General features: G+C 36.7%; 1 protein-coding gene across 7 annotated transcripts in view; it reads left to right on the forward strand.

Annotated features, from left to right (window-relative positions):
- LOC105497277 (transmembrane protein 64) overlaps positions 1 to 25,686 on the forward strand; it is a 52,630-nt gene that overhangs the window by 12,114 nt on the left and 14,830 nt on the right. The window contains exons 2-4 of one of the 7 annotated variants that reach the window (XM_011768288.3): positions 2,454 to 2,609; positions 8,233 to 8,404; positions 15,034 to 15,107. In XM_011768288.3, the coding sequence (XP_011766590.1) occupies positions 2,454 to 2,609; positions 8,233 to 8,404; positions 15,034 to 15,074 (369 nt within the window). In that variant the 3' untranslated portion in view covers positions 15,075 to 15,107. Of the gene's footprint in view, positions 1 to 2,453; positions 2,610 to 8,232; positions 12,121 to 15,033; positions 15,108 to 25,686 lie in introns of those variants that run through there. The other 6 variants (XM_011768286.3, XM_011768289.3, XM_011768287.3 and 3 more) reach the window with 6 other exon arrangements.

The following is a 25,686-nucleotide window of genomic DNA, read 5'->3' on the forward strand; positions in this document are numbered from 1 at the left end:
TTATTTAGTATCTAATGCTGGGAAAATTGGCTATTGGGAAAGGGGAGGGATCAGGCTATATCCTCACCTCGAATTTGAGTAAATTCCGGAAGGAATAAGTGGTGAATGCTAAAAAGAAAAACATAATCAGAAGAAATATATAGGTAGAAATCAACAATAGACTCTTAAAACACTTTCCAAAGCTAAATGCATTGGAAAAATAAGAGGACAAAATAGATAATATTTTATTATGTAAAAATTTAAAAACATTTGTATGTCAAAACATAAAATTAAGAGATAAAGGACACTTTAGCAAAAACTATATGCCACATATAATAGACAACAGGTTGCCCTCACTATATAAATAGTTCTTACAAATAAGAAAAACACTTAATATCCCAATAAAAAAGAGCAAATGTGAACAAATAAACCCATAAGGAAATGTGAATAAAAAATGTATATAGAAAATGTGCCAATATAAGTTAAAATAGTACAGATTAAATAATGATGAAACATCGTTTTTACTCCTATCGAAATAAAGATTAAAATTTAATATTTACAGTTGGTAACAGTATGACAATGGATGCGTTCATGTATCACATACTGACAGGTGTGTTGAATCATTGTGAACATTTTGGAAAATGAAGTTTTTTACTATTTGAACCAATAATTCTAGTGATCTATCCTACCAGAGTTAAGATACATATGTCATGTATTGCTGTATATCAGATCAAAACTTAGTAGCTTAAAACAATCATTTATTGTCTCACAATTTCTCTGGGTCAGGGATTCCTCTGCAACTAGCTGGGTGCGTCTGACTCAGGATCCCTCACAATGCTGCAGTCAAGGTTTTGGCCAGGGCTGCAGTCATCTTAAGGCTTGACTGGGGCAGGATTCACTTCTGGGCTATTGACTGGCTATTTTTCCAGGCTATTTTTGCTAGCTATTGACTGAACACATCAGTTCCTTGCCACGTGCGTCTCTCCATGGGAACTACTTAGAGCATGGCAGCTTACTTGCTTGAGGAAAAAGTGGAAGTCCTATTCTTTTTGTAACCTAATTTTGGAAGTGACATCTCCTCACTTCTGCTCTTGCCTGTTTGCTAGAAGTAAGCACGAGGTCCAGCCCACACTCTAGGGGAAGGGATCACACAAGGACATGAATACCAGGAGATCAGGTCGTTAGGAATATTTTAGATGTTGCCTAACACAGAGGTTAATATCCAAAAGACGTTATCATAATTTTAGAATTTTTTAATAGCCAAAAATAAATGTAATTCCATATATACAAAAAATGAAGCAATGTAAATATTCTACAGTAGGAGCGGTTAAATCGTGCTACATTCAGACAATGGTAGTATAATTGCATAATAATGATAATTTTCACCTTTTTTGAGTGTCAGTCATATGCCAGGTATTTCCTAGATACTTTAGAAATATTTCTGATCCTAACAGCCATCTAAGCTGGTGATGAATTTCATTTTACAAATGAAAAAACTGATAGTTAGCACTTTGGGAAACTGAGGTGGGCGAATTGCCTGAGCTCAGGAATTCAAGACCAGCCTGGGCAACACGGTGAAACCCTGTCTCTACTAAAATACAAAAAAGTAGGGCCGGGCGCGGTGACTTACGCCTGTAATCCCAGTACTTTAGGAGGCCGAGGCAGGGGGATCACAATGTTAGGAGATTGAGACCACGCTGGCTAACATGGTGAAACCGCATCTCTACTAAAAATACAAAAAATTAGCCGGGCGTGGTGGCGGGCGCCTGTAGTCCCAGCTACTCAGGAGGAGCTTGCAGTGAGCTGAAATCGGGCCGCTGCACTCCAGAGCAAGACTGTGTCTCAAAAAAAAAAAAAAAAAAAAAAGAAAGAAGTAGCAGTGTGGTGGCGTGCGCCTGTAGGCCCAGCTACTTGGGAGGCTGAGGCAGAAAAATTTCTTGAACCCAGGTGGCGGAGGTTGCAGTGAACCCAGGTCGCACCACTACACTCAACCCCGGGCGACAGAGCGAGATTCTGTCTCCAAACAAAACAAAACAGAGATTTAGAGACAGAGTAGCTTATTGAATTCTCAGCACCAGAATGCCATTCTAGGGTTGTCTGGCTTCAAAGCCCAGCGACCACACTGCTATTTAAGAATGCTTTTGAAGAATATTTAATGATATGAGGAAGACTTACAAAACTGTTTTTACAAAGTTATCTACGTGTGGATTTTATTTACATGAAAGAAAAAGTCACAAATGTTATCTTTTGATGGTAGTATAATAGAATATTAAAATTTACTTTTATTTCATTCTAAATATTCTACATTCTGCATGTATTCTCTTTATAATCATTTTGTAAATTCAGGATACTGTTGTAAAGATGTCAGCTCCTTCCCAAGGAAATACCACTAGTTAGACGTATACACACATTTTTTTATGTTGAATTGAGATTTTACTTGGTAATGAATCATTCCCTTTAATCTACTCTTCTAGATTACTGATCTCTCATTACCCAACTATCTGATGGCATCTTCGGTTGGACTGCTTCCTACCCAGCTTCTGAATTCTTACTTGGGTACCACCCTGCGGACAATGGAAGATGTCATTGCAGAACAGAGTGTTAGTGGATATTTTGTTTTTTGTTTACAGGTGAGTTTAAGGCCAAGGGTTGTCTCTTTTTTTTCTCTCTTTTTCTTTTGGTATGGCATTGCTGATTTGAGAGATTTCATTGAAAATAATAGGAGGGTTTTTCCATTTTAGATTTTTTTTTCTTAGTTCTTTTGGTACTACCTCATATTTTGACAACATTAAAATTTTTTAATTGTGTGGATATATGCAAGTGTGCAGAACTGAACTGATACAGAAAAATCCTCTTAAAGAGGCAAAAAGAATGACAAAAGTAAGATTATTTTTGTAGTGATTATTTTCAGAGTCATCACAAATCAAATACTGTATTTTGACTTTGTGTGAAATGTGCCTGAAAATAATTTTAGTAAGATTGGGCAGAGTTGAGTGTTTATCTTGTTACTTTATATTCAAATTATTGAAACTCACCTGTTTGCATTTTTTAAAGTATTATGTTGACAATGTAAATTTCTTTCTAGTACAATTTGATGTGAAACAAAAGATTTGTTTTAAAAAGTATTACCTCATAAAAATGTCTAAGGTTTTCTATTACAAGTCCAAATAAGACTTGTGTAATGGATTATTATTACCATGCAAATTGTAATATAGTTTGGGGCACATAAAATTTTACGTAAGAGGTTGATGAAAGAGGAAAATACTGCCATGTAGGCAAATTTCTTTAGAGCCTTTAAATTTGCATGCAGAAATAGTTAAAAATTTATTTGTGATTGATTTTATTCCTGAGATTTAACAAAATAGAAAATCGTAATTTTTCATGAACTAGTGAGATGATGATGATAGTTAACCTTTATTCCATGCTTTATATGCCACATATTTCAGCCCATTTAGTCCCTACGAAAACCCTAGGAGGTACAGATGTTTATTATCTTGAGCTGGTTATTTATTATACATCTCTTCCCAAATCTGCATTCAGTGACATCACATTGATAGTTTGAAATTGCCCATGATGGGAATATTTATACCATGGGAAATGGCAAGTGCTGTAAATCAAGCCCCCTATCTCTGATCCACAAGAACTGGTTCACAAAGACACCATTAGATAGTAACTTGTTTAAAGTCCCCACTAATAAGTGGTAGAGCCAGGATTTGAACCAAGGTGGTTGGTTCTAGAGATCATGCTCAAAACCAGTAGAATATAGTCAGACCTCTGTATCCATTGGTTCCACATTCATGGATTCAGCCAACTACAGATTAAAAATATTTGGGAAAAAAATTAAAAATAACAATATAACAAAAAATAGCACAAAAAAGCAATGTATTGCAATAACTACATAGCATTTACATCATATTAGGTATTATAAGTAATGTAGAAATCATTTAAAGCATATGGACGGATATGCAAAAGTTATATGCAGCTACCATGCCATTTTATGTAAGGGATTTGAGTATATGCAGATTTTGAAATCTGGGGGGATCCAGGAACTGATACCCCACAGATACATGGGACAACACTATACTCCTCTAAGCAAATAATACTAATGAGATGGTCCTCCAGACTTACTGGTCTTTTAACTTATTAGTTTTAACTGTTACTGAGTATATGGTACCATATTACAGATTTTATTTTGGTGGCATTATTCTCAAGTTTTTGAGACTCTATTGTGTTTAAAATACTATGATAAAATAAAGCCAGAGTTAATTTTCTTTGTGCTTACGAGGTACAAGTTTAGTACATAAAGTAAAACCATGAATATTTACATTGAAATATTGCCCAAATAAAGCTTATCAATAAAAGTACTTGCTTTAAGAAAAATTTTGTAGTATGTTTGATATGTAGAGTCAGTTTTTTTCTTTACTTTTTTCCCCAGAGCTATATTTTCTTTAGATAATCTGAATCTAAGTTAAATGTTTATATTACAGTTGGTTTATTTATATTAATACAGCACGCTAATCATACAAAGTTAAACTTTCTATGCATTATATCTATAGCACCGTATATCATTTATGATCATCCTACAGTACTGTAAAATTAATGTGTATCACGTTCTCAGACTTTTTTAGTATGAAGTTAAGCATATTTTTTTTTTAGTTTCCTGAAAATAAGTAATCTATTTGAAACATTTTTTCCCTTTGACTTTACATTTGAGTAATTAGAATCCCTCATTGTTAATAGCTTGGAGATAACTTTTACTATTTAAAACTTTTTATGTGTCTTAGTAAATTATTCAACCATAGTCAATGAAGTTCATGGTACTTTTTAAACTATAGAATCTTCTTTTATTTAGTGATTTCTCACCCTTTGGTTAAGCTGGCAGATTTAAGCTTAGAATACAAAACAGTGGGGAAATCACATATTTCTTAGCCTAGGGATTTATGAAAAGAAGTGAAGACATGTTTACGCTTGCTTGATTTAATTGATATTAGTTACAGCTTAATTTGTATCAGGAGGCATTTAATGCAGCTTACAAAATACATACAAAAGAATAAGAAGATAGCTTAGGTTAAAGCTAGCAGAATAAGTATATTCATGAGATTCCTCATATTTTCTAGAAATGAGCCACAAATTTGCCTCTGAGTTTTATGGCTGCCAGCCTAAAATAAAGCAGTATAAAATAAATGTTCATAGGAAGCCACAACCATTTCTTGTATAGTTTGATTATCCCTTATCCGAAATGCTTGGGGCCAGAAATGTTTTAGATTTTGAATTTCCTCAGATTTTTAATATATTTACATTGTGCTTACCTGTTGAGTATCCCTAATCCAAATGTCTGGAATCTAAAGTGTTTGAATGAGCATTTTCTTTGAGTGTCTTGTTAGTGCTCAAAAACTTTTGGTTGGAGCCTTTGAGATTTGGAATTTCTGGATTAGGGATTCTCAACCTGTACTGAAATCCAGCTTAGATTCTGTGGTCTATTTAGTTACTCTTCCATGCCTGTTATTTTTCTATGTACCTACCAACCGAAACCATCCAAGTTTTATCTGCTTTGCCCCTATTCTTTTGGGGAAGTCATGTAACCAAACGGATTGATATTTAACTCATGGTTGCAAATCTTCACCTAGTTTCTCAACACTACCCCACATCCCATCTCTCTCCTTTGTCTTCTCACTCCCCTCCTGTTGTCTTGAAATAGTTAATTATTTTAAACTATCTTCACTTCTCCTCACAATTTGACTCCTTCACTTGCTTCCCTCTTTATTGTCAACAGATTACCTCTCTTGCTTAACAGAAAAATCAGAAGCCTTCAACTGAGAAACCCCTGAATTTTCATATAAGAAATCTGTTAACTTCTTATGTTCCCGCCCATGCTTAGCCTGCTTTCCAGTTAGCATTAAGAGATGCCTGTCTTTCTGTGTGACGCATGACCTTCTGCCTGTTTCTTTGATTTCATTTTAATAAGAAAACTTTTTTAAAAATTGACTATACCTTCTGTTTCCATTTTCTAAATGCTTTTAACACTTCACTTGGCTAAGGAAGATGGGGAGGGCTTGTTGGGGGATAGTCCAAATCATCAGGCCCTGGGATCAGAAGTGCAGCTGGGAAAGTCCCACTTAAAGATACAACCATTTCACCCTTGCTATCTGTGGCCCTGCCACTTCCTTCCCTCAAACTGCTCTTTTTAAGGCTGTCAGTAACCTTTTCTAAATGAGATGCACTTTCCAGTTCTCATCTAGCTTGACCTGTTAGCAGTCTAAGACTCTTGACAGTGTCTTCATTATTAAAACACTCTTCCCTTAGTTTGTTTGATACCAGTGTCTTAACTTTTTTTCCCACTTGCCTGGCTTATGCTTAACTTCTTCCTTTCACCCCTTATATCTGTGTTTTTGAAGATTCTAGCTTAAGTTTTCTAGTCCTACTCTGAAAACTTTTTTCTTTAACAGCAAATCCAATTACTCTGATGGTTGCTGAGATGTGCATTTGGGTAAAGATCCTCCCCCCACCCTCATCCTACTCCCCAGCACTGTCTTTAGCTCAGTCCTCTTTCTATAGCTTCAGACCCATTCCCTGACATCCGTGAACTTTTTTGGATATCTAACAGGCACCTCGAATTCAGCATGTCTAAAACAGAACGTAGCATTTAATTCACAACGCACCCCCCCCAATATTTTCTTCATCTCTTTAAATGGTGTTTCCCTTTATTGATATGTAGCAAACGTAGGAGTTTTCAGTAAATATATCTTGTTTCTTTTAAGAGAATTAACAGAAAGCAATTACAGAATTTAAAGACCCAGCTTTAAGATGCCTAACTTATTTACAATTTTACTGAGTGATGGGTACTCATTTAATGGCACCCCCTAGCGCAAGTTCCAAGTTCCTCCCCTCTCACATTTACCATACCCCAAGTATGCTCTGCTTCTATTTTCTCTTCCCCAACCACCCTCAGCACTTGGATTTAAAATACTTTCCCCATAAAGCTTATGTTATAATTATGGGTAGATTTCATTGAAATTGTATTATATTTCAGCATCACTTTTGGTTACAGCAGCCTTTGTAAACTTGCTGGGACATTAAATAACACCTGCTGTATTTGCTCCAAGTCCTAAAGAACTGATTTATAAATGAACTTTGGAATAAAACTCATTTAGAAAATGTACACTGCTTAGACATTCTGAGGAATTGTACATAGAATGTTAAAGTGGGCTAGGTGCTGTGGCTTACCCCTGTAATCCCAGCACTTTGGGAGGCCGAGGCCGGCAGATCACGAGGTCAGGCGTTCGAGACCAGCCTGGCCAACATGGTAAAACCCCGTCTCTACTGAGAATACAAAAATTAACTGGGCATGGGAAGCATGCATGTAATCCCAGCTACTCAGGAGGCTGAGACAGGAGAATCGCTTGAACCCATGAGGTGGAGGTTGCAGTGAGTTGAGATTGTGCCACTGCACTCCAGCCCGGGTGACAGAGCGAGACTCCATCTCAAAAGAGGAAAAAGGAAAAATGTACAGAGGGACCATAGCTTCCTATAAGACAATGAGAAACTGAAGCTTCCCTAAATCACATCACTAGTGAGTAGCTAAGCTAAGACTAGAAACCTAACTTTCAATTTGATCGGTGTGATTATTTTTTCTAGTATCCCTTTGACTAACATTTTAAAATAATCATCGTATTTTCCTCTGATTTTGTTTTTTCCTAAGGATAGGCAGTTTCTTGTTCACAATCTCTTGTTAATTTCTTTGGAAGTTTATTGGCATTTCATTTTTTTAAGTGGTCCATAATACTTTTAATTTTGTCTGCACCAGATAGTTCATTGTAAATGGTAGTGCTTCTCACTAAGTTGGCTTAGAAATACCTATGGACATTTATAGTCATGCAAAGGTATAATACGTTAATTATACCAACAAAGTTTAGCCAGCTGTTACCTCTGTTGTAGACATTTTTTATTCCTTGAAGAAAGCTTTTTGGTACAAAGAGACAGGTTTGGCTTGTATCAAGTGAACCAAAAGGAATGTGTGTTTTCCTAATACCGTGTCATGGTTACCTGTAGACTTCGGTCCTCCACTCCCAGGAGAAGCAGCAAAGGAAAGAATAAACAATAACTGTATGTAAACTATTTAAAAATGTATAGCCTTTTACCTACCATCTTTGAGAAGCACCCGGTTTGAAGCATTTCTAAACCAAATATTTATTGGATTTATCTTTTTTTCTGTATAAAATATTGATAACTGTAATGTTTTATTTTTATTCACAGATTATGATAAGTATAGGCCTCATGTTTTATGTAGTTCATCGAGCTCAAGTGGAATTGAATGCAGCTATTGTAGCTTGTGAAATGGAACTGAAGTCCTCTCTGGTTAAAGGCAATCAACCAAATACCAGTGGCTCTTCATTCTACAACAAGAGGACCCTAACATTTTCTGGAGGTGGAATCAATGTTGTATGATTCTAATGAGATATGTGATTGTCAAGAGCCTAGTGTGCTGTCTAAGGTCTAGCAGTCACTTCACTAGTGGGCAGAGACAAGTTCTAATTGTATTACGGCACAAACAAAACTGACTCGTTTTTAAATTGCACAATTTTTTTTTTTAAAGCAAGAATCATTTTCTGGATATGTAAGTGTAAATGTAGATGCAAATTTGGCTGCACCTCTTTATCATGCCTGTATTGGCCTATAGGTCTGCACTTTAGTGTTTTTTAATTGTTTTATTTCTGGGTATTTACGAACAGAGAAATAACCCAAATATTATTTCTGATTAGTGTCTTTATTTATAAAGCCCATGAGTTATTTGTATGCATATTTCCTACTTGTAAAGATGAGTAAAAGTATGCAGTTTTAAATGTGTAATATTATTGGATGTTCTTTGCTTTGGTAGTCTTTCCAGAAAGGATAAACAGTGGGTTTTGTTTTGTTTTGTTTTATTGTTTAAGTGGGACCACTTAGCTTCCCGTTTCCTTACTAGTTAGAGAACAGACATTAATTTTCAGTGGAATGTATTTTTGCAGGCATCATGTTGTTACAGGGCCATTTACACCTATTCACAAAGCTTAAATCCTACCTTGTGGGACTGAAGTGCTCTTAAGATAACTGTTTATTTTCACTGTGTAATATGCAAAGCAAAAGGGAAATTATTTAGTGGGTAGTGACTCAAAATTAGAACTCTTGTTCTAATTCATTTACATTGGCTTTACCCTCCTTAGATTTTTCATCAAAGGGCTGTCCCATTGCAATCTTACTAAAACATTTTGTTAAAATAAACTTTTTTCCTTTTTATATTAATAATTAGGCTTTTAAATAAAAATATTATTCGTTTAAAATGGTGGGCTTACCATCATTGAAGATGTCACTCAGGTGGCCTTGTTTGATCAAAACGCCTTTTTTAAAAACCAAGCTTTAAAAACATGTTTATAATTTCATGAAGTACATATATATTGTTCCCATAGTCTTCAGCTTTAAAACTATAAATATGATATTAAGTTAATGCCCAAATTTGTGTTATTTGCCCTACTTTAAGTAAGTTTATTTTCTTTGTTTTTTCGGTACTTGTTTTTCTCTGATAAGACTCAGGAATTCTGAAATGTGAAATTGTCTCAATTCTTTCTCTTGTAGCATGAATCAAATGTATTTATTAATAGCACTTACGACTATAGAATATAATTTGGCATATGATTCATATTACATATGTATTATTCATTTATTTTATTTTAAAAATAGTTTAATTATAAACTTAATGAGTTTTTTTTAACAAATGAGATTATAGCTATTAATGCAAATTTTCTGGTAGGTATCTCTTTTATTGCTATGACGATTCCAACTTATCAGAGACCTCCCATTTGCCTTTTCATCATGGTAAAAGCTTTGTCCTCATCTACTAAAGTACAAAGGAATTATTTGGAAGCAGATTATTTTAGTCTTATGCTAGAGATGAATTTGTTCATTTTAATGGGTGATCTTTTTTCCCTATCAGGTGTAATTGCTTTCCTTTCCTTTATAATGTGTAAGTTTTCTCACCTTTGACTAACAGTAAAGTTCATTTATATGTCCATACCAAGAAGACTTCAGTGCAAATACTTTGAGAGCACCTGGGTCTACAGGACATAATTGGCCTCCAAATCCTCCTTTCTTGTTAATAATAGGAAAATAGATATAGTATTGGAATACCCTTATTCTTTTTTGAGTCCTAATTACTCATTTCTTTTTCTTTTTTCTTACTTTCTTTTGAATCCTAGTTGCTGGTTTTTAATGATTTTAGTTTAACAATCCCAACCAACAATACATTTGATTTATTTTTTTCTGTCTAACCTGACAGTCTTTTTCGTGTGCTTCTTGTTTGTTGGTTAGTTTTTGTGAAAAGAATCATTATTTAAGATCACTATTTTCATACTTGTTTTACACTTCACGTATTTGGAAGTGCATTTATTTACTTAGCATTTGTGACTTGAATAATTTCACCAAATGAATACTTTTTGATAGTTTGTAATGAGTTCTAATTGTTACACTTTGCTTGGTACTTATAATAGATATGTAAAGGTAAAAGAAATAATTTTTCTGTATTCTGCCAATCTTAATTTTATATAATAAATCATCCATTTTTTTCTTAAAATAGTATGGATTGACTGTTTCTAAAATACCAATCTATGGCTGTGGTTTTTCTTTTCTTCAGCATTTCCAGCATCCAAGTAAACAGTAGTCCCTTACAGTCCTGCTACCTGCTGGGTGAATTTGGTTGCTGGGTTTTCAGGTTGCATTCACAATAAATCGTGCAAAGCATTGCCATGCCTTATTTACTCCATTTTTAATCCTGTATCCCGGATTTATGGCAGCAACACACATCTATAGGGTACTTTTATGTTGTCCAAATATTGCTGTCAGTCATATATACTTATAAAATGTCTCCAGTCATGTATATTTATAGAAATGTCAAATTTCTCAGACTGTTAAAGTGCAGTATAAAGTTGCTTAATGCACACTTAAAAATGGTATATAATTTCTGAATCTTTTGAAAGATGTGTTCTTTTTTAATTCTTTGGGCGTTTTCTTAAGTTTTACATATTTTTTGGTTTATTGTTAATGATTTTGTTTACTCTTTGCCAAATTTTGTCATGTAGGTTATTTTACAATAGCACCTTTTAAAAGTGTATATACTAATTTACTAAGTATATTCATGTCCATTTTTATTTGATCATCTGATTTGTGAAATAACTTGAAATTTGTACTGTTTGGTTTGTGAAAATAATATTACCAACTCTCTGTCATTAGAATGTGTATTTTATGTTCAGAAGTGACTGGGTTTATTCAGAGCCAGCCATTCTCTCCCTTGATGCACTTTGTAACCAGTTACAAATCCTTTTAGGTGGCTTTTGCCTGATAGGGTCAAGTGTATTACTATGAAACATTTTTCTTCTTATGAAGCTATTAAGTTCATTAGTTACTCTTATTTCCCCTTGTTGTAATTAAGTGGTGCAAGTACAAGCATATCCCCAGCATTCCTGTGTGTGAATGTGCACTGCTGATTTGGACTGTTCTTGAGAAAGGTGCTGTGACTTACATATGTCAATATTTATTGTCTCTAGGGACATCTTTAGAATGCTTGAGAAAGTCGCTAGGTGTATGCCAGGTTGGTGCAGGTAAACCCATGCTGTTCATAGCCAAGCAGCATTTGCAGAGAAAAGGAGAGTTTTACATAGACCCCAGGAAAAACAGTACTAACCTAGTTGATGGCCTTGGTGGTGGAATTTTGTTTCAGCCAGAGGCTACTCACTATATCAGAATGATGTTCAGTATAACACTATCTGATTTTTAGATTGGCCAATTTCTGTTGTAATCAAGTATTTAGTATATAATTTTTTAAAGTCATTGCTTTAATCTGAAAAGCCATTAGAAGGGAGAGGAATCACTGTTCTACAGGACATTTAAAACTCAGGAGTTCAAATAACCTCACATATTGAACATAAACTGTTAACTTACTCCACAACTTAATTCTAACCTGATACTTATGAATTGCAAAGTGATTGCTGCAAACTATTTTCTAAGGTGGCTGAAGATTTAAAATAGATCATTCTAAAGGGAAATCAGTAAAATGTCTTGATAATTGGTATCCAAATCACTTGTGTGCCTGAGAAAATAAAAGGTAATATTTTACTTCTCGCTTTTCTTTCTTTGTCTTTATATTTTAATGGATGTAGAGACCTGACCCATGAGAAGCAGTGTTTCAGGGGATAGGGAGGATGTGCTCCTAAAAATGAGAATGCTGATAATTGACGCTCCATGGGGTGGTTATGATTCTGGAAGAAGCCCTAAGGAGAAATGGTTCTGACATCTTAAATTGGCACTCACTCCAGTTTTTTTCTACATCTTTAAGTCATGAAATGCCACCTGCCAAACAATTGTTATTCGTTCATCCCAGCTAGTGGCAATATTTACGATGCTTTTCATAATGTCAAAGGACTTTAACCAATTTAATTTTCTGTTGATCTCTACCCTATTTCCATGACTGTTTCCTAAAAGCCGCATTCCATTTGCCATAACATTTTCATCTTAGCACCAAGAACAATATTTGTCCTTGTCTATTTGTAGAAGCTCCAATACCGTTGTACACCTTTTGTTAGCCATTTTGGACCAAAATTATTTGCTAGTTTATAAAATGGGCCACAAGACGTAGCTACATGTTGCAGACTACTTTCACCCAGGTGATGTAGAGGAGCATTCGTCATGACGATAAGCATTTTGACATTGTGGTGTGCTTGTTATTCAAGGTTGTACGATACTGTCTGCCATGCTTGCTCTTCTTGGTTGACAGTGCCTATTAGCATCAGGAGTGTGGGGAAAGTATGTATTAGTGGTATACTGTATTATAAGTTAAATATTTAACATTTATGGTGTAGCATTATATGCATGGTGATATTAAACAAGACATATGTATATAGTAAATTTATATTTAAGCACTCTGCCAAGTTTCAACCAAGTTGATTATCCAAACTGCTAACTGATATCACTGTCTTAAATGTGACTTAGTGTTCTATAAGGTCACCTGCTAGATGAAAGACTCGAAAATCCTAAAATATTCAGTGAAGTTCAGTAAGAAAGAGTGAATAGAGTATGTATTGAACAAAAAAATAATAATTCCAAAATTACAAAAATTTTAGAGTACAATTTGAGTGGTATGCTTCAATGTAAGTACGTTTATCCTAGGAGACATAAAATTCATGACCACCACAAAGTAGGAGAAGCTAAGAGGGAACTCTTTGGTTCTGTCTTTGTTGATTGTCAAGCCATTTTCAGTAAAGTGATTTTGGCCTGTTTCATGCTCTAGCTCTTATAGTCCTGTCCTAAGTTGACCTTGGCAGGCAAGGCAGGAACTGAGTTATTTTCCACTAGTTTTTTTTTTTTTTTCTTTCCAGTTAATTACTCTGATTTTAAGTAAATTAGCTGGTTTTGTATCATCACATTTCTACTTTATACAATAGAACAGCTTTGTTTGGAATGAGCATTTCAAGTAGTTTTCGTAGCAGAGCATTAAATTATTAGATGGATTTGGAATAGGTTCTGGGAACATAGAACCTGGGTTTTTCCTTCCCTCCACTTGGTGCTGAGTGCATATAAGGCCTTGCTCTCTGGTGGGGGCCTTGGCAGAGAAAACCAGGACAGGATTTTCTCATACATGGGCTGGCAAGTGCCAGGGGAAAAGACTGGAGAGCAGATCTTGAAGATCTCTTTGGCTTTCAAATTTGAACTTCTGAAGAGAAGTTTGATATTGTCCCCACCAAAATATGTCACTTCTCCCTTCCTGACCCCCAACAAATGGCCGAGAAGGAGGGAGTGTTCCCTGCTGCCTGAGAAGAGAATTCAGGAAGACCAGAGACAGAGAAGCTTCCTCCAAGAAACTCAGCCTGCCTGCTTCATGTTCCACCACTGACATTTCTGATGTCTTATATTAATTGCAGCTTTGTTCTTGGTGTCAAACAACTGGAAACAAAGTGAACTTTGTTTTCAGCCCTTCTCTTATGAATACATTGTGATAGATCCACACAAGGAAGATTGAGTAGCTATCAGAAAGGATGAACTAGATGTATTCCAGTGAGTTAGAGACGTTTCCAGGAAGTATTGTTTTGTGAAAGAAGATGCAGAAAGCTGTAAAAATATTGCATTTTGAAGAAAATGCCCTTTCTTCCTTGGTATGTGTGGTTTGTATGCATGTGAATATCTGCATCTCCTCATATAGTATTAGTATGGATAAAAATATGGAAGGAAAACTAGTTTAAGATGGATTTCTCTGGTGGGGGTGGAAAGCTGGGTTCAGGGATTTGATGGGGATAGAATGAAGAGGAGAGAGGGGGAAGATAATAAAGCCAAAAAGGAAGGGAAAAAATCAATTATTTTTAAGAGCAAAATGGGCCTGTATTTCTTTCACTGGCATGTTAGAAGTCATTCTCTTCTTAAAACATCCCAGCTGATAGTTGTTCTGCCCAAGTGCTTGAGGTGATGTAGTAGAGAATTGAGGAGTGTCCTTTCTTAAGGCCAGCTACTAGTATTCAAACACCAGGGCCACTGTTTCTTGGATACATGATCTTGAGAAGTTAAGAAGTTACTTCTGTGTTTCAGTTGCCTCACCTGGATGATGGTAGCCTAGCTTAGCTCATGGAGGTGATTGTCAAAATTACAGAGTTTAATACAGTTATGTGTTGAGAGTAACACTTGGTAGGTAGCAAGTACACAGTAAGCATTAGCTATTATTACCTGGCACCAGCTTGTTCTTAGGCATTGAGAAGCTCTTTCAGTATCTGAGTATTTAGCAGATGGCATATGGGCTAAAGTAGGACAGAGTATTAAAAGTTACCTGGCTCCTGTCTTTACAGAGCACACAATGAAGGTAGAGAGACAACAAATATAACAAAAATAACAACAATACGATACTTACAGGGTAAAATATCAATGTAAAAATTACTATAGCACAAACTGAGTGGTGAAAGGAGTACTTAAATCATTGCATGTGGGGCTGGTTGGGGAAATTTTCTTAAAAAGATACGTTTTTTACCTTGTTTTTGTATTTTGCAGGTAGGAACTATAAAGTTCATGGTACTCAAGGGGGTCTCTGACCAAAAAAGGATTAAGAAGAATTGAGGCAAAAGGTAAAAGTCATGCAAGTAGGAACTTTTTTCAGGGTGGTGTAAACAAATGAATTTTCAGTCTAGTGAGTTTTTCCTCAGTTGACTACCACCTCCACCAGCACCTTTAAAAAGTTGTTCAGCTAACACATAACTTAGACTCATTTGATTCATATCTTTTGAGTTATCCAAGTTATTTCCTTCATAAACAATTAAGGTTAAGTTTATCGAATTCTTGTGATTTTTTTATGTCAATTTTTCGGTTATCTGTATATTCCCATATATTATTAGTGAGGAAGTAAGATTTAAATTTTCTGAATTTCCACGTAGTCATTTTTTGAGCAAATGGAGAAAATAGGCTAGATATCAAGCATTTGTTAGGCTTTGGGGTTACAGAAATAGAAATAACACTAGAGGGATTCTCAGTTAGTGGGGAAGGTAGAAAAGTGAAGACACAATTACATTAAAATGTGGCCAACCAGGTCTATGATGACGGTTTCTACTGTAAAAGCAGAAGAATAAGGTAGAAATAGGAGCTGTGGTGTAACTACTCAGTGTATTTTTCTTGCCCACTGCCCAGATAGAGCTGATTAAGACAGGAGAATTGTAATAAAGAGTTCAATACACATAGAGCTGGCTAAATGGGAGACTGGAGTTTTTTTTTTACGCAAATTAGCCTCCCTGAAAATTTGGACACTAGGGTTTTTAAAAGATAGTTTGGCAAGCAGGGGCTAGGAAGTAAGTGTTGCTGACGGGTTGGGGATGCTATCGTAGGGGTACGGAAAATGGCCCTGTGCATGGAGTCCGCTTTTGGGTGGGGGTCAGAGAACTAGATAAGTCAAAAGTTACAGGCTCAGGTGGGGCCATCCTGTTGTCAGAAGAGCAAAAGCCTAAAAAGACATCTCAAAAGGCCAGTCTTCTGTTTATAATAGTGATGTTATTTACAGAAGTAATTGAGGAAGTTGTAAATCTTGTGACCTCCAGAATAATGGTGGATATTTGTTTATGCCTATGTTTTAGGAGAATTTAGGACCCTCTCATTTTTTTTTTTAACTTGGTGGACATTTATTAGTTTTATAAAGGTGGTTTAGTTTTGGGAAGGGCGATTATTATTTGAACTATAAGCTAAATGTTTTTTTCCAAAGTTAGCTTGGCCATACCCAGGAATGACCAAGGACAATCTGGAGGTTAGAGGCAAGTTGGAGTTGGTTAGATTGGATCTCTTTTACTGTTATGAAAGTTGACATAAGTTGTTATAATTTTTGCAAAGATAGTTTCTGTCCTCCCTTTAGGGTTTTGCCATACCTTATTCTTAAGGTGTGAGCTTTGGATATTCTATTAGTCTGTTCTCATGCTAATAAAGATATACCCAAGACTGGATAATTTATAAAGGAAAGAGGTTTAACTGACTCTCAGTTCCACATGACTAGGGAGGCCTCACAATCATGGCAGAAGGCAAATGAGGAGCAAAGTCATGTCTTACATAGTGGCAGTCAAGAGATCGTGTGCAGGAGAACTCCCTTTTATAAAACCATCAGATCGTGTGAGACTTATTTACCATCACGAGTATAGCACAGGAAAGACCCGCCCCCATGATTCAATTACCCCCATCCCACAGTACGTGGAAATTATGGGAGCTACAATTCAAGATGAGATTTGGGTGGAGACATAGGCAAACCATATATTTCCACCTCTGACCCCTCCCAAATCTCACGTCCTCACATTTCAAAACCAATCATGCCATCCCAATGGTCCCTCAAAGTCTTAACTCATTACTTAAAAGCTCACAGTCCAAAATCTCATCTGAGACAAGTCCCTTCTGACTATAAACCTGTAAAATCAAAAGCAAGTTAGTTACATCCTAAATACAATGGGGTATACAGATATGGGATAAATACATCTGTTCCAATTGGGAGAAATTGGCCAGAACAAAGGACAGGCCCCATACAAGTTCAAAATTCAGTGGGCCAGTCAAATCTTAAAGCTCCAAAATGATTTCCTTTGACTCCATGTCTCACATCTAGGTCATACTGATGCAAGAGGTGGGTTCCCATGGTCTTGGGAAGCTCCATCCCTGTGGTTTTGCAGGGTACAGCCTGACCTCCTGGCTGTTTTCACAGGCTGGCATTGAGTATCTATGGATTTTCAGACGCCTGGTACAAGCTTTCAGTGGATCCACCCTTCTGGGGTCTGGAAGACAATGGCCCTCTCCTCACAGCTCCACTAGGCAGTGCCCCAGTGGTGACTCAGTGTGGGGGTTTCCACCCTACATTTCCCTTCTGCACTGCCCTAGCAGAGGTTCTTCATCAGGGCTTCTGCCTGGACATCCAGGCATTTCCATACATCCTCTGAAATCTTAAGTGGAGATCCCCAAATCTCAATTCTTGACTTCTGTGCATCTACATGCTCAACACCATGTGGAAGCTGTCAGGGCTTGGGGCTTGCACCATCTGACGCCACAGCCAGAGCTGTATATTGGCCTCTTTTAGCCACAGCTGGGATGCAGGGCAGTAAGTGCTGAAACTGCACAAAGCAACAAGGCCCTGGGTCCAGCCCACAAAACCATTTTTTCCTCCTAGGCCTCCAGGCCTATGATGGGAGGGGCTGCCGTGAAGACCTCTGACATGCCCTGGAGACATTTTCCCCATTGTCTTGGCGATTAATATTTAGCTTCTTGGTACTTATGCACACTTCTTCCGCTGGCTTGAATTTTTTAAAAGAAAATGGTTTTTTCTGTTGCATCATCAGGATGCACATTTTTCAAACTTTTATGCTCTGCTTCTCTTTTAAACATAAGTTCCAATTCCAAACCATATTCTTTTTGAATACAAAAAACTGGATGTCTTTAATAGCATCCAAGTCACCTCTTGAATGCTTTGCTGCTTAGAAATTTCTTCTGCCAGAGGCCCTAAATCATCTCTCTGAAGTTCAAAGCTCCACAAATCTCTAGCACAGGGGCAAAATGCCACCAGTCTCTTTGCTAAAACATAGCAAGAGTCACCTTTGTTCCAGTTCCCAACAAGTTACTTATCTCCATCTGACACTGCCCCACCCTGGACTTTATTGTCCATATTACTATCAGCATTTTGGTCAAAGCCATTCAACAAGTCTCTAGGAAGTTCCAAACTTTCCCACATCTTTCTGTCTTCTTCTGAGCCTTCTTAACTGTTTGAAGCTCTGCCTGCTAGTTCCAAAGTTGCATCCACATTTTTGGGTATCTTGACATCAGTGTGCCACTCTCGCTACCAATTTACTCTATTAGTCTGTTTTCACACTGCTAATAGAAACATACCTGAAACTGGGTAATTTATAAAAGATATTTAATAGACTCTCAGTTCTGCATGACTGAAGAGACCTCAAAATCGTGGTGGAAGGCAAATGAGGAGCGAAGTCATGTCTTACATGGTGGCAGGCAAGAGAGCATGTGCAGGGGGACTCCCCTTTATAAAACCATCAGATTTTGTGAGACTTATTCACTATCATGAGCATGGGGAAGACCTACCCCCATGATTAATTTACCTCCCACCAGCTCCCTCCCACGACATGTGGGAATTATGAGATCTACAATTCAAGATGAGATTTGGGTGAGGACACAGCCAAACCAGTCAGAGATGGAAAAAAGCCAATGACTGCTCCAACTTCCTGCTGACGGGGGCTTCGTTGAGATAGGGGTTAGTCCCAGGGTAAGAGAAATGAAACTGCTTTGCAGCTGTCTGCATGCCTAATATAACAAGCAAAAGTTCTGACTGCAGGAGTTCTTGTAGAATTCATCTGAAGCCCTGAGAGATCCTGATGAATAGCCCTGAGAGCCAATCAGATATGGGTTTGCTAATAGAGAGAGATTAGGGTCAGAGGTTGTTAAAAAGACAAATTGGGATAAACAGGAAAGAGTAAATTTAAATACACCATATCTTTTATAGTCAATTTTTAGTTCTGTGACTAGATCAGTTAAACAACTGTGTCTCATTTCAGGAGGTTGTAGATGGACTAGGCCTGTAGGTTGTAGATGGGTTGCTGAAGGCAAATGTTTTTAATAAAAGGCATTTTTATAGAAATAAAAGGAAAACAAAGGTAATGTTGGGCACAATTTATCCAGATATTAGACTCAAAGCATTTTTAGTTACAGAGGAAAAAGGTGTGGCAATCTGATCTGACATGATTTTCTTGCCTGTATTACAAGGAGTAAGTTCTAGCTTTCAAGGTCTTAGGGAAAAGTAGCAACCTAGCACTTTGGGAGGCCGAGGCAGGCAGATCATGAGGTCAGGAGATCGAGACCATCCTGGCTAACATGGTGAAACCCCATCTCTACTAAAAAAAAAATACAAAAATTTAGTTGGGCGTGGTGGCAGGTGCCTGTAGTCCCAGCTACTAGGGAGGCTGAGGCAGGAGAATGGTGTGAACCCAGGAGGCGGAACTTGCAGTGAGCCGAGATCGCGCCACTGCACTCCAGCCTGGGCGACAGCGCGAGACTCTCAAAAAGAAAAAAAGAGAAATGGAAGAAAAATTTGAAAACATTAAGTTTAGGGACTTGTAGCTTGTAGCTGGAAAGAATTCAAGATTTGGTCCAAATTGCAGAAAATAATAAAAACCCCAAAACAGTGGCCAAGACTAGAACCTAAAAACAGATGTATTATAGGTTTTTTTATTTGAAACATAATTTTTTTTCTCGTTTCTATTTTATTAATGACAAATCATAGTAGGACAAATTTATTTGCAAAATAAGTCTAAGTTTTTTTATACTTGGCCTGATTATTTACATAAAGTACAGCAAGAACAATTATTTGCCATATAGGCTTTCTAAACATTGGCTTTGCTGGAATTTTTCAAAATAAGGAATTGCAGATTTGAAAGTTTAAAGCCTTGAGCCAGCCATGGATTTATCTGTGCCTATAAATACCTGTATGAATTGGATAATTTTTCTTTTCTCCAGGTCCCAAGATAACTTGAGGCTCCCAGGCCTATCAGAAAGTGATTTTTTTTTTTTTTTTTTTTTTTAAATCATAGGTCAGAAACCCTGTATAGGGACTAGGTAGACAAGGTATTAAGTTAATTTTTTCAAGTGGCTTTTATCAGCTCTGTAAGTCAGTTTGATTCCTTAAAGCAGTCTGTTTATATTTGAAAGCATGCCATTCTAGTTAAAGCCTTGGTAAAATAACCAATGGTGTCTTATCATAAAAGAAAACAGATTTTTATTGAAATTATGCATGTAACTATACTGTTATAAGTTAAGTATATGCTTACAAATAGTTTTTAAATTCTGGAGAAATAAGATAGAAAGAAATATGTTTTAACTTTTACTCCCATGAGTATACCCTGTAAATAGCTTAAAAGAAAAAAGTTTTCTAGACTGCAAAACAAAAGAATTAGCAATATGTTAAACAAAATGTCATAAATATTATTTGTCTTTTTTGTTTTGTTTTGTTTTCTTAAGAGACAGAGCCTCCCTAAGTTCCAGGCTGGTCTCAAACTCTTGGGCTCAAGCATTCCTCCTGCCTCAGTCTCTCAAAGTGCTGTGATTACAGATGTGAGCCACTGCACCTGATGTTGGTCTTTTATTAATTCAGTCCATGCAATTGCTGTTTTGCTCAATACTGGACCAGGAGTCCTCATGAACACACTAGCTCTCTATGACAGTCCTGGAAGGTTTTTTTTTTGTTGGTTTGTTTGTTTGTTTTTTGTTTTAATGGCACAGTCTCTACAATTATCAGAAACCTGCATCCAACAGCACCCATTAGCATCTTATAGCTGGTTTTAAACAGCCTTTTGAAAAGGATCAAAACAAGACAGTTATCTGTGGAAAACAAAAGTCAGGACAGCCACAGTTAAAGATGCAACTGAAAAGGAAGCATGGTCATTTTTATGGTACATAACTATATAGTAATTATTATTTATAACACATACTCAGACATATCAGAATTATAGGAAATGTATATAATTTTGGAACACATATTAATAACACATTTATTGACTGTAGCCAAAAAAGTTGAATACCATTTTATATTTGACAATGCTTTCTGTATGATTTTAGTATACCAAATCAGTCAAATATGTCTCTTTTGGACTTCAGGGGACCTAATATTTAAAAGTTAATGAGGTCAAAAAAATACTTAAATCAGAATTTGATTTTGGAATGTTTGTCAAATATCAAAGGTTTAACACTTGATAGCACAAAACAGAATTCTAGGTCATTGTAAGTCATTTACTTAGCCAAAATGATAATTTAAAATTTCAAAAAGGCAAAAATCTTTACTTGTTAATAGAGAGGAGTCTTAACTTGTTAAGACCAATACAGATAGCATGAAGCCAACTGAATCTGTCTTTTCTCTCTCCCCTGTATTTAAATGACAAATAAAATTTATTTCTTAATATTATGAAAATCTTATTTAAAAGAGAAAGCCAAATTTTAATTTTGCATTAGTATATTCTTAATGTTAAACTCAATTTTAATAACATTTTATAAATAAATATGTCCAGTTTTAATTAGTTTGACTATGGAGTATAATTTTTATAAGTCTTTTTATAATCCTTTCTAATTTTTTATTAAAGGGCAGATCAGTGCTCTAAGGAAACTGTTATTTAACAGATGGACCTAGATTCTGGCTCTGCATCAGTATACTCTTATTTTAATATTTTAATTTATGGAAAAACTAAGTAATATCCTTTTAATTTTGGCCAACTTGCTTATATACAGAATTTTGTTAAAGCCAATTAATTATAGTTCTTTTATGTATTTTGGTAACAAAATGTATACTCAGCATATATAAATAGACAGAAGCAGATCTGGTGGGGGGATAAGATGATCATGATGATGATGATTATTATTATAATTATTATTGAGACAATGTCTCTGTTGTCCAGGCTGGAGTGCACTAGCATAATCATGGCTTATTGCAGCCCTGACCTTCTGAGCTCAAGCAATCCTCCCACCTCAGCCTCCCAAGTAGCTGGGAGTACAGGTGCACACCACTGTACTGTGTCTGGCTAATTGTGATAAGATTCTTTATTTGTCAGTTTTTAAGTTTTCCTTTTTGACCTCAGACCATTAGTCTCTTGATTATCTATTCTCTGACCTAAATAATTGTCAGCCAGGCAATTCTAAATTTCTGTTTTTAAATGGATAATTTTTAGGTGAAACTAAATAGAGAATTTATATTTTATTTAAACCAAGGGAAAATGGTGTGGATAAAAGTTTAGTCAAGATGACCAGGAAAAACAGACACTCCTACACAGGGAGGTTTTTTTTTGTTTTGTTTTATTTATTTATTTTTTTTTTGAGACAGAGGCTTGCTCTCTCACCCAGGCTGGAGTGCAGTGGCGTGATCTCAGCTCACTGCAACCTCCACCTTACACAGGGAGAATTTTTAAAGATCTGTTTCTTGATTGGATTATTGGCTTTTAGGGTGGAGTCTTTTAGGCAACTGGGCCAGGAAAGCATGCAGTTTTTAGGGTCCAATAAGTAGGCACAGCAGGAAGGCAAAACAGATCCCCAAGATCAAGGATCTCATTTTTACACCAAATCCTGGGTCCCCAAAAGAGGGAAATACTACAAGACAAGACAGTGCAATGATTCCACAGTGTATCTCATTGAAAGGACATTTCTCCTGGCTGCTTGGCAAACCAACGCCAATCAGCCTATGCTATAATCACCCCATCTTCCATTCTGTACCTTCTAGGTGTTTATAAGCATGCTTTCCTTATCTAAACATACAAAGAAAGACGTACAACCCTGTGGTGATCATCGTTCACTGGAAGCAAGTGATATCAGTCATTTAAAAAAGTATATCTCCTATCTAGCTATTATACATTAAGGTTAAATTTTCTCATAATGCAGAGTAATCCTGGTGCCCCCAAAAGTTAAAGAGAATAGATACAGTGGAAGGAGGGACAAAGAGGAGTAAATGAGAAACAGAATTCAGTTGACGGAGAAGTTTTTACAGAGGGAGAGCAAGCGCCTTAAAACAATATCTGTACCCATATAGTCCAAATTAAATCAGTTTTAACTACATAGGTTTCAAAAAAACAATCCTTTAAAAAATTTCTTATTACCAGATTTCAGCAGGAAAAAACAGTGGATATTGTTAGCTTTTGAATTTTTTACCAAAGGTAACCTCCCAAATAAAATTAATAATCCTTAACTAAGGCTATGACTTAACCACGGACACATGAGGTGTCTCCAAAGAGATGGCAGGTAAGCTTTACATGATCTAAAATCACCCTTAAGGTAGCTCAGGGAAAGAAAAATTTAAGACAGCATATCAAAAGCTGTACATGGAAGAAAAACTAATAAATGGCAAAAGTCCCACAATTTTTAAACTGGAAAGGACTCATTCCCTAATCTGGGAATTGAGCTCAGGCCACCATTGTGAAAGGGCAATGCCTTAGCTACTGAGCTACAGCATGGGACAATTGTCATTGCTCTCCCAGAAGGAGTCTAGAGTAGTGTCATTTTTAAGCTTGTAAAGGATTTTAACTGCTCAAGAGAATTCTTAAGGCTAGCCATGACATGAACCCGAAAATTCTTTCCCTTCAAATGGCAGAGACCAAGAGAGAGTGCCTGCATCTGGTCACAAAGTCAAGTTTTTAAGGACATAAGACAAGAGGGAAACCTCATGATTTTGTTTCAGGGATGTGCAGCAAAGTTTGTATCTCATCAGTCTTCAGGGTGGGTTCGAACAATGGGTTTATAGGGGTCTAAGGCCCACATTCTATCCTATGGTACCCCTCTCCACAATAGAACAACACAGACAAATTTATGGCACAATATATACCAGATTTGCTACAGCCAGTGTCTAGTCTCACAAATCTTGTTTCCTATTAAAACCTTGCAGAGGAGACATGTTTCTTACCAATTCATTCAGCTAACTGGTTTGCTCAGATAGAGGCCAGAAGCCTGCCTGTTAAGCCATTCTTATCCTTTTGCCAGTTTGACAGGTTTCCAGTTTCGCTTTCTGTGAGTGACTTTGGTGACCATGTTTGCTGTGCCATAGATAAGAGGGACCAAGCTGCATTACAAAAGGAAGTCATCCTTCTCCACTTCATGGAACCATAGGCAAAAGCCTCTCAATTTTCATGGGGGAGCTGAATGAACATCTCTTATTCTGACTGGAACAAAATACACATAACAAAACACACACCAGTCACCTCACTCAGCACCTGAGTATTGACCTGGGAAGCCTCAAAGTTGCTCCTATTGGACCTTGTCATCCTTGATCTACTCAAAGTGGGGTCAGATGATTTCTGACCAGGAATTTCAACAAGTGGTCTCTGGGCAAGATGGAAGGACAGAGGATCACCTTGAGTTAGACCTGTTGAGCTCCTGCTAACAGTTCCTTCAGGGCTCACCGAATGTGACATACCAGATAAACTATGAGAGGCTGCTAGACTTCAATCAGCAATTCCTTCAGCGATCTCCTCTACATAAACACAGACAACAAATTAAAGACACAAGACCTTCCAAACCAGATTCCAAACAAGAAAAATATTCCTCCAAACAGGGTCCCCTATTCTCCATACATTTGGGGAGAAATATCCCCAAAGCAAAACTCTTCCTACAATCTAGGGAGACCCAAGCAGTCCCCATGATAGGCTATAGAGCCAGACAGTCCCTGTGATGGGAAAAATGGAGGAAAAAAATAATAAATGCCTCAGAGAGGCCAACAGATCAAGAGAAGTAAGGGGGTATTGACAGTGTCTGGAATACTCACCAATATTTCTCTATTGCGATTAGATCCATCCACTATGGGTCAATAGCAATTTGCTGGTAGCTGCAGTGCCAGAGATAGCCCTTAGTCCAATAGATTGAGGTGGCCATTTGGGCTGACCTCCAGACCCATCACCAGTGAGGGGCTGCCAAACTGCAGGCAGATGCCTGCAACAACTATCCCAGATGAGCTCCCAAATCTGTAACTACCCAAAGGGTTTCTCTTGTCCTCTGCTGAGATGAAGCCAATTTATCAAGACAGGAGAACTGCAATAGAGAAAGAGCTCAATACACATAGACCCAGCTAAACAGGAAACTGGAGTTATTACTCAAACCAGCCTCCCTGAAAATGTGGAGGCTAGGGTTTTTCAAAGATAGTTTGCTGGGCAGGAGCTAGAGAATGGAGAATGCTGATTGGTTAGGGATGTAATCATAGAGGTATGGAAAATGGGCTTTCTGCATTGAGTTCACTTCTGGGTGGGATTCACAGGACCAATTGAGTCAGAATCACAGATTCAGGTAGGGACATCTGGTCGTCAAAAATGCAAAAGCCTGTAAAGACATCTCAGAGGGCCAGTCTTCAGTTTTATAATAGTGATGATATTTACAGAAGTAATTGAGGAAGTTGTAAATTTTGTGACTTTTAGAATAATGATGGGTAATTGTTTAACTGTGCCTATATTTTAGCAGAATTTAGGTCCTTTTTTTAAATCTAGTAAATGTTTATTAGTTTTATAAAGGAGGCGCTATTATTATTTAAACTATAATCTAAATTTTTCTCCTAGCTAGCTTGGCCCACACCCAGGAACGACCCAGTTTGGAGGTCAAAGACAGGATGGAGTTGGTTAGATTGTCATAATTTTACTGTCATAATTAGTGTTATAATTTTTGCAAAGGCAGTTT

Source organism: Macaca nemestrina, chromosome 8, assembly GCF_043159975.1.
Source record: "Macaca nemestrina isolate mMacNem1 chromosome 8, mMacNem.hap1, whole genome shotgun sequence".
Lineage (NCBI taxonomy): Eukaryota > Metazoa > Chordata > Mammalia > Primates > Cercopithecidae > Macaca > Macaca nemestrina.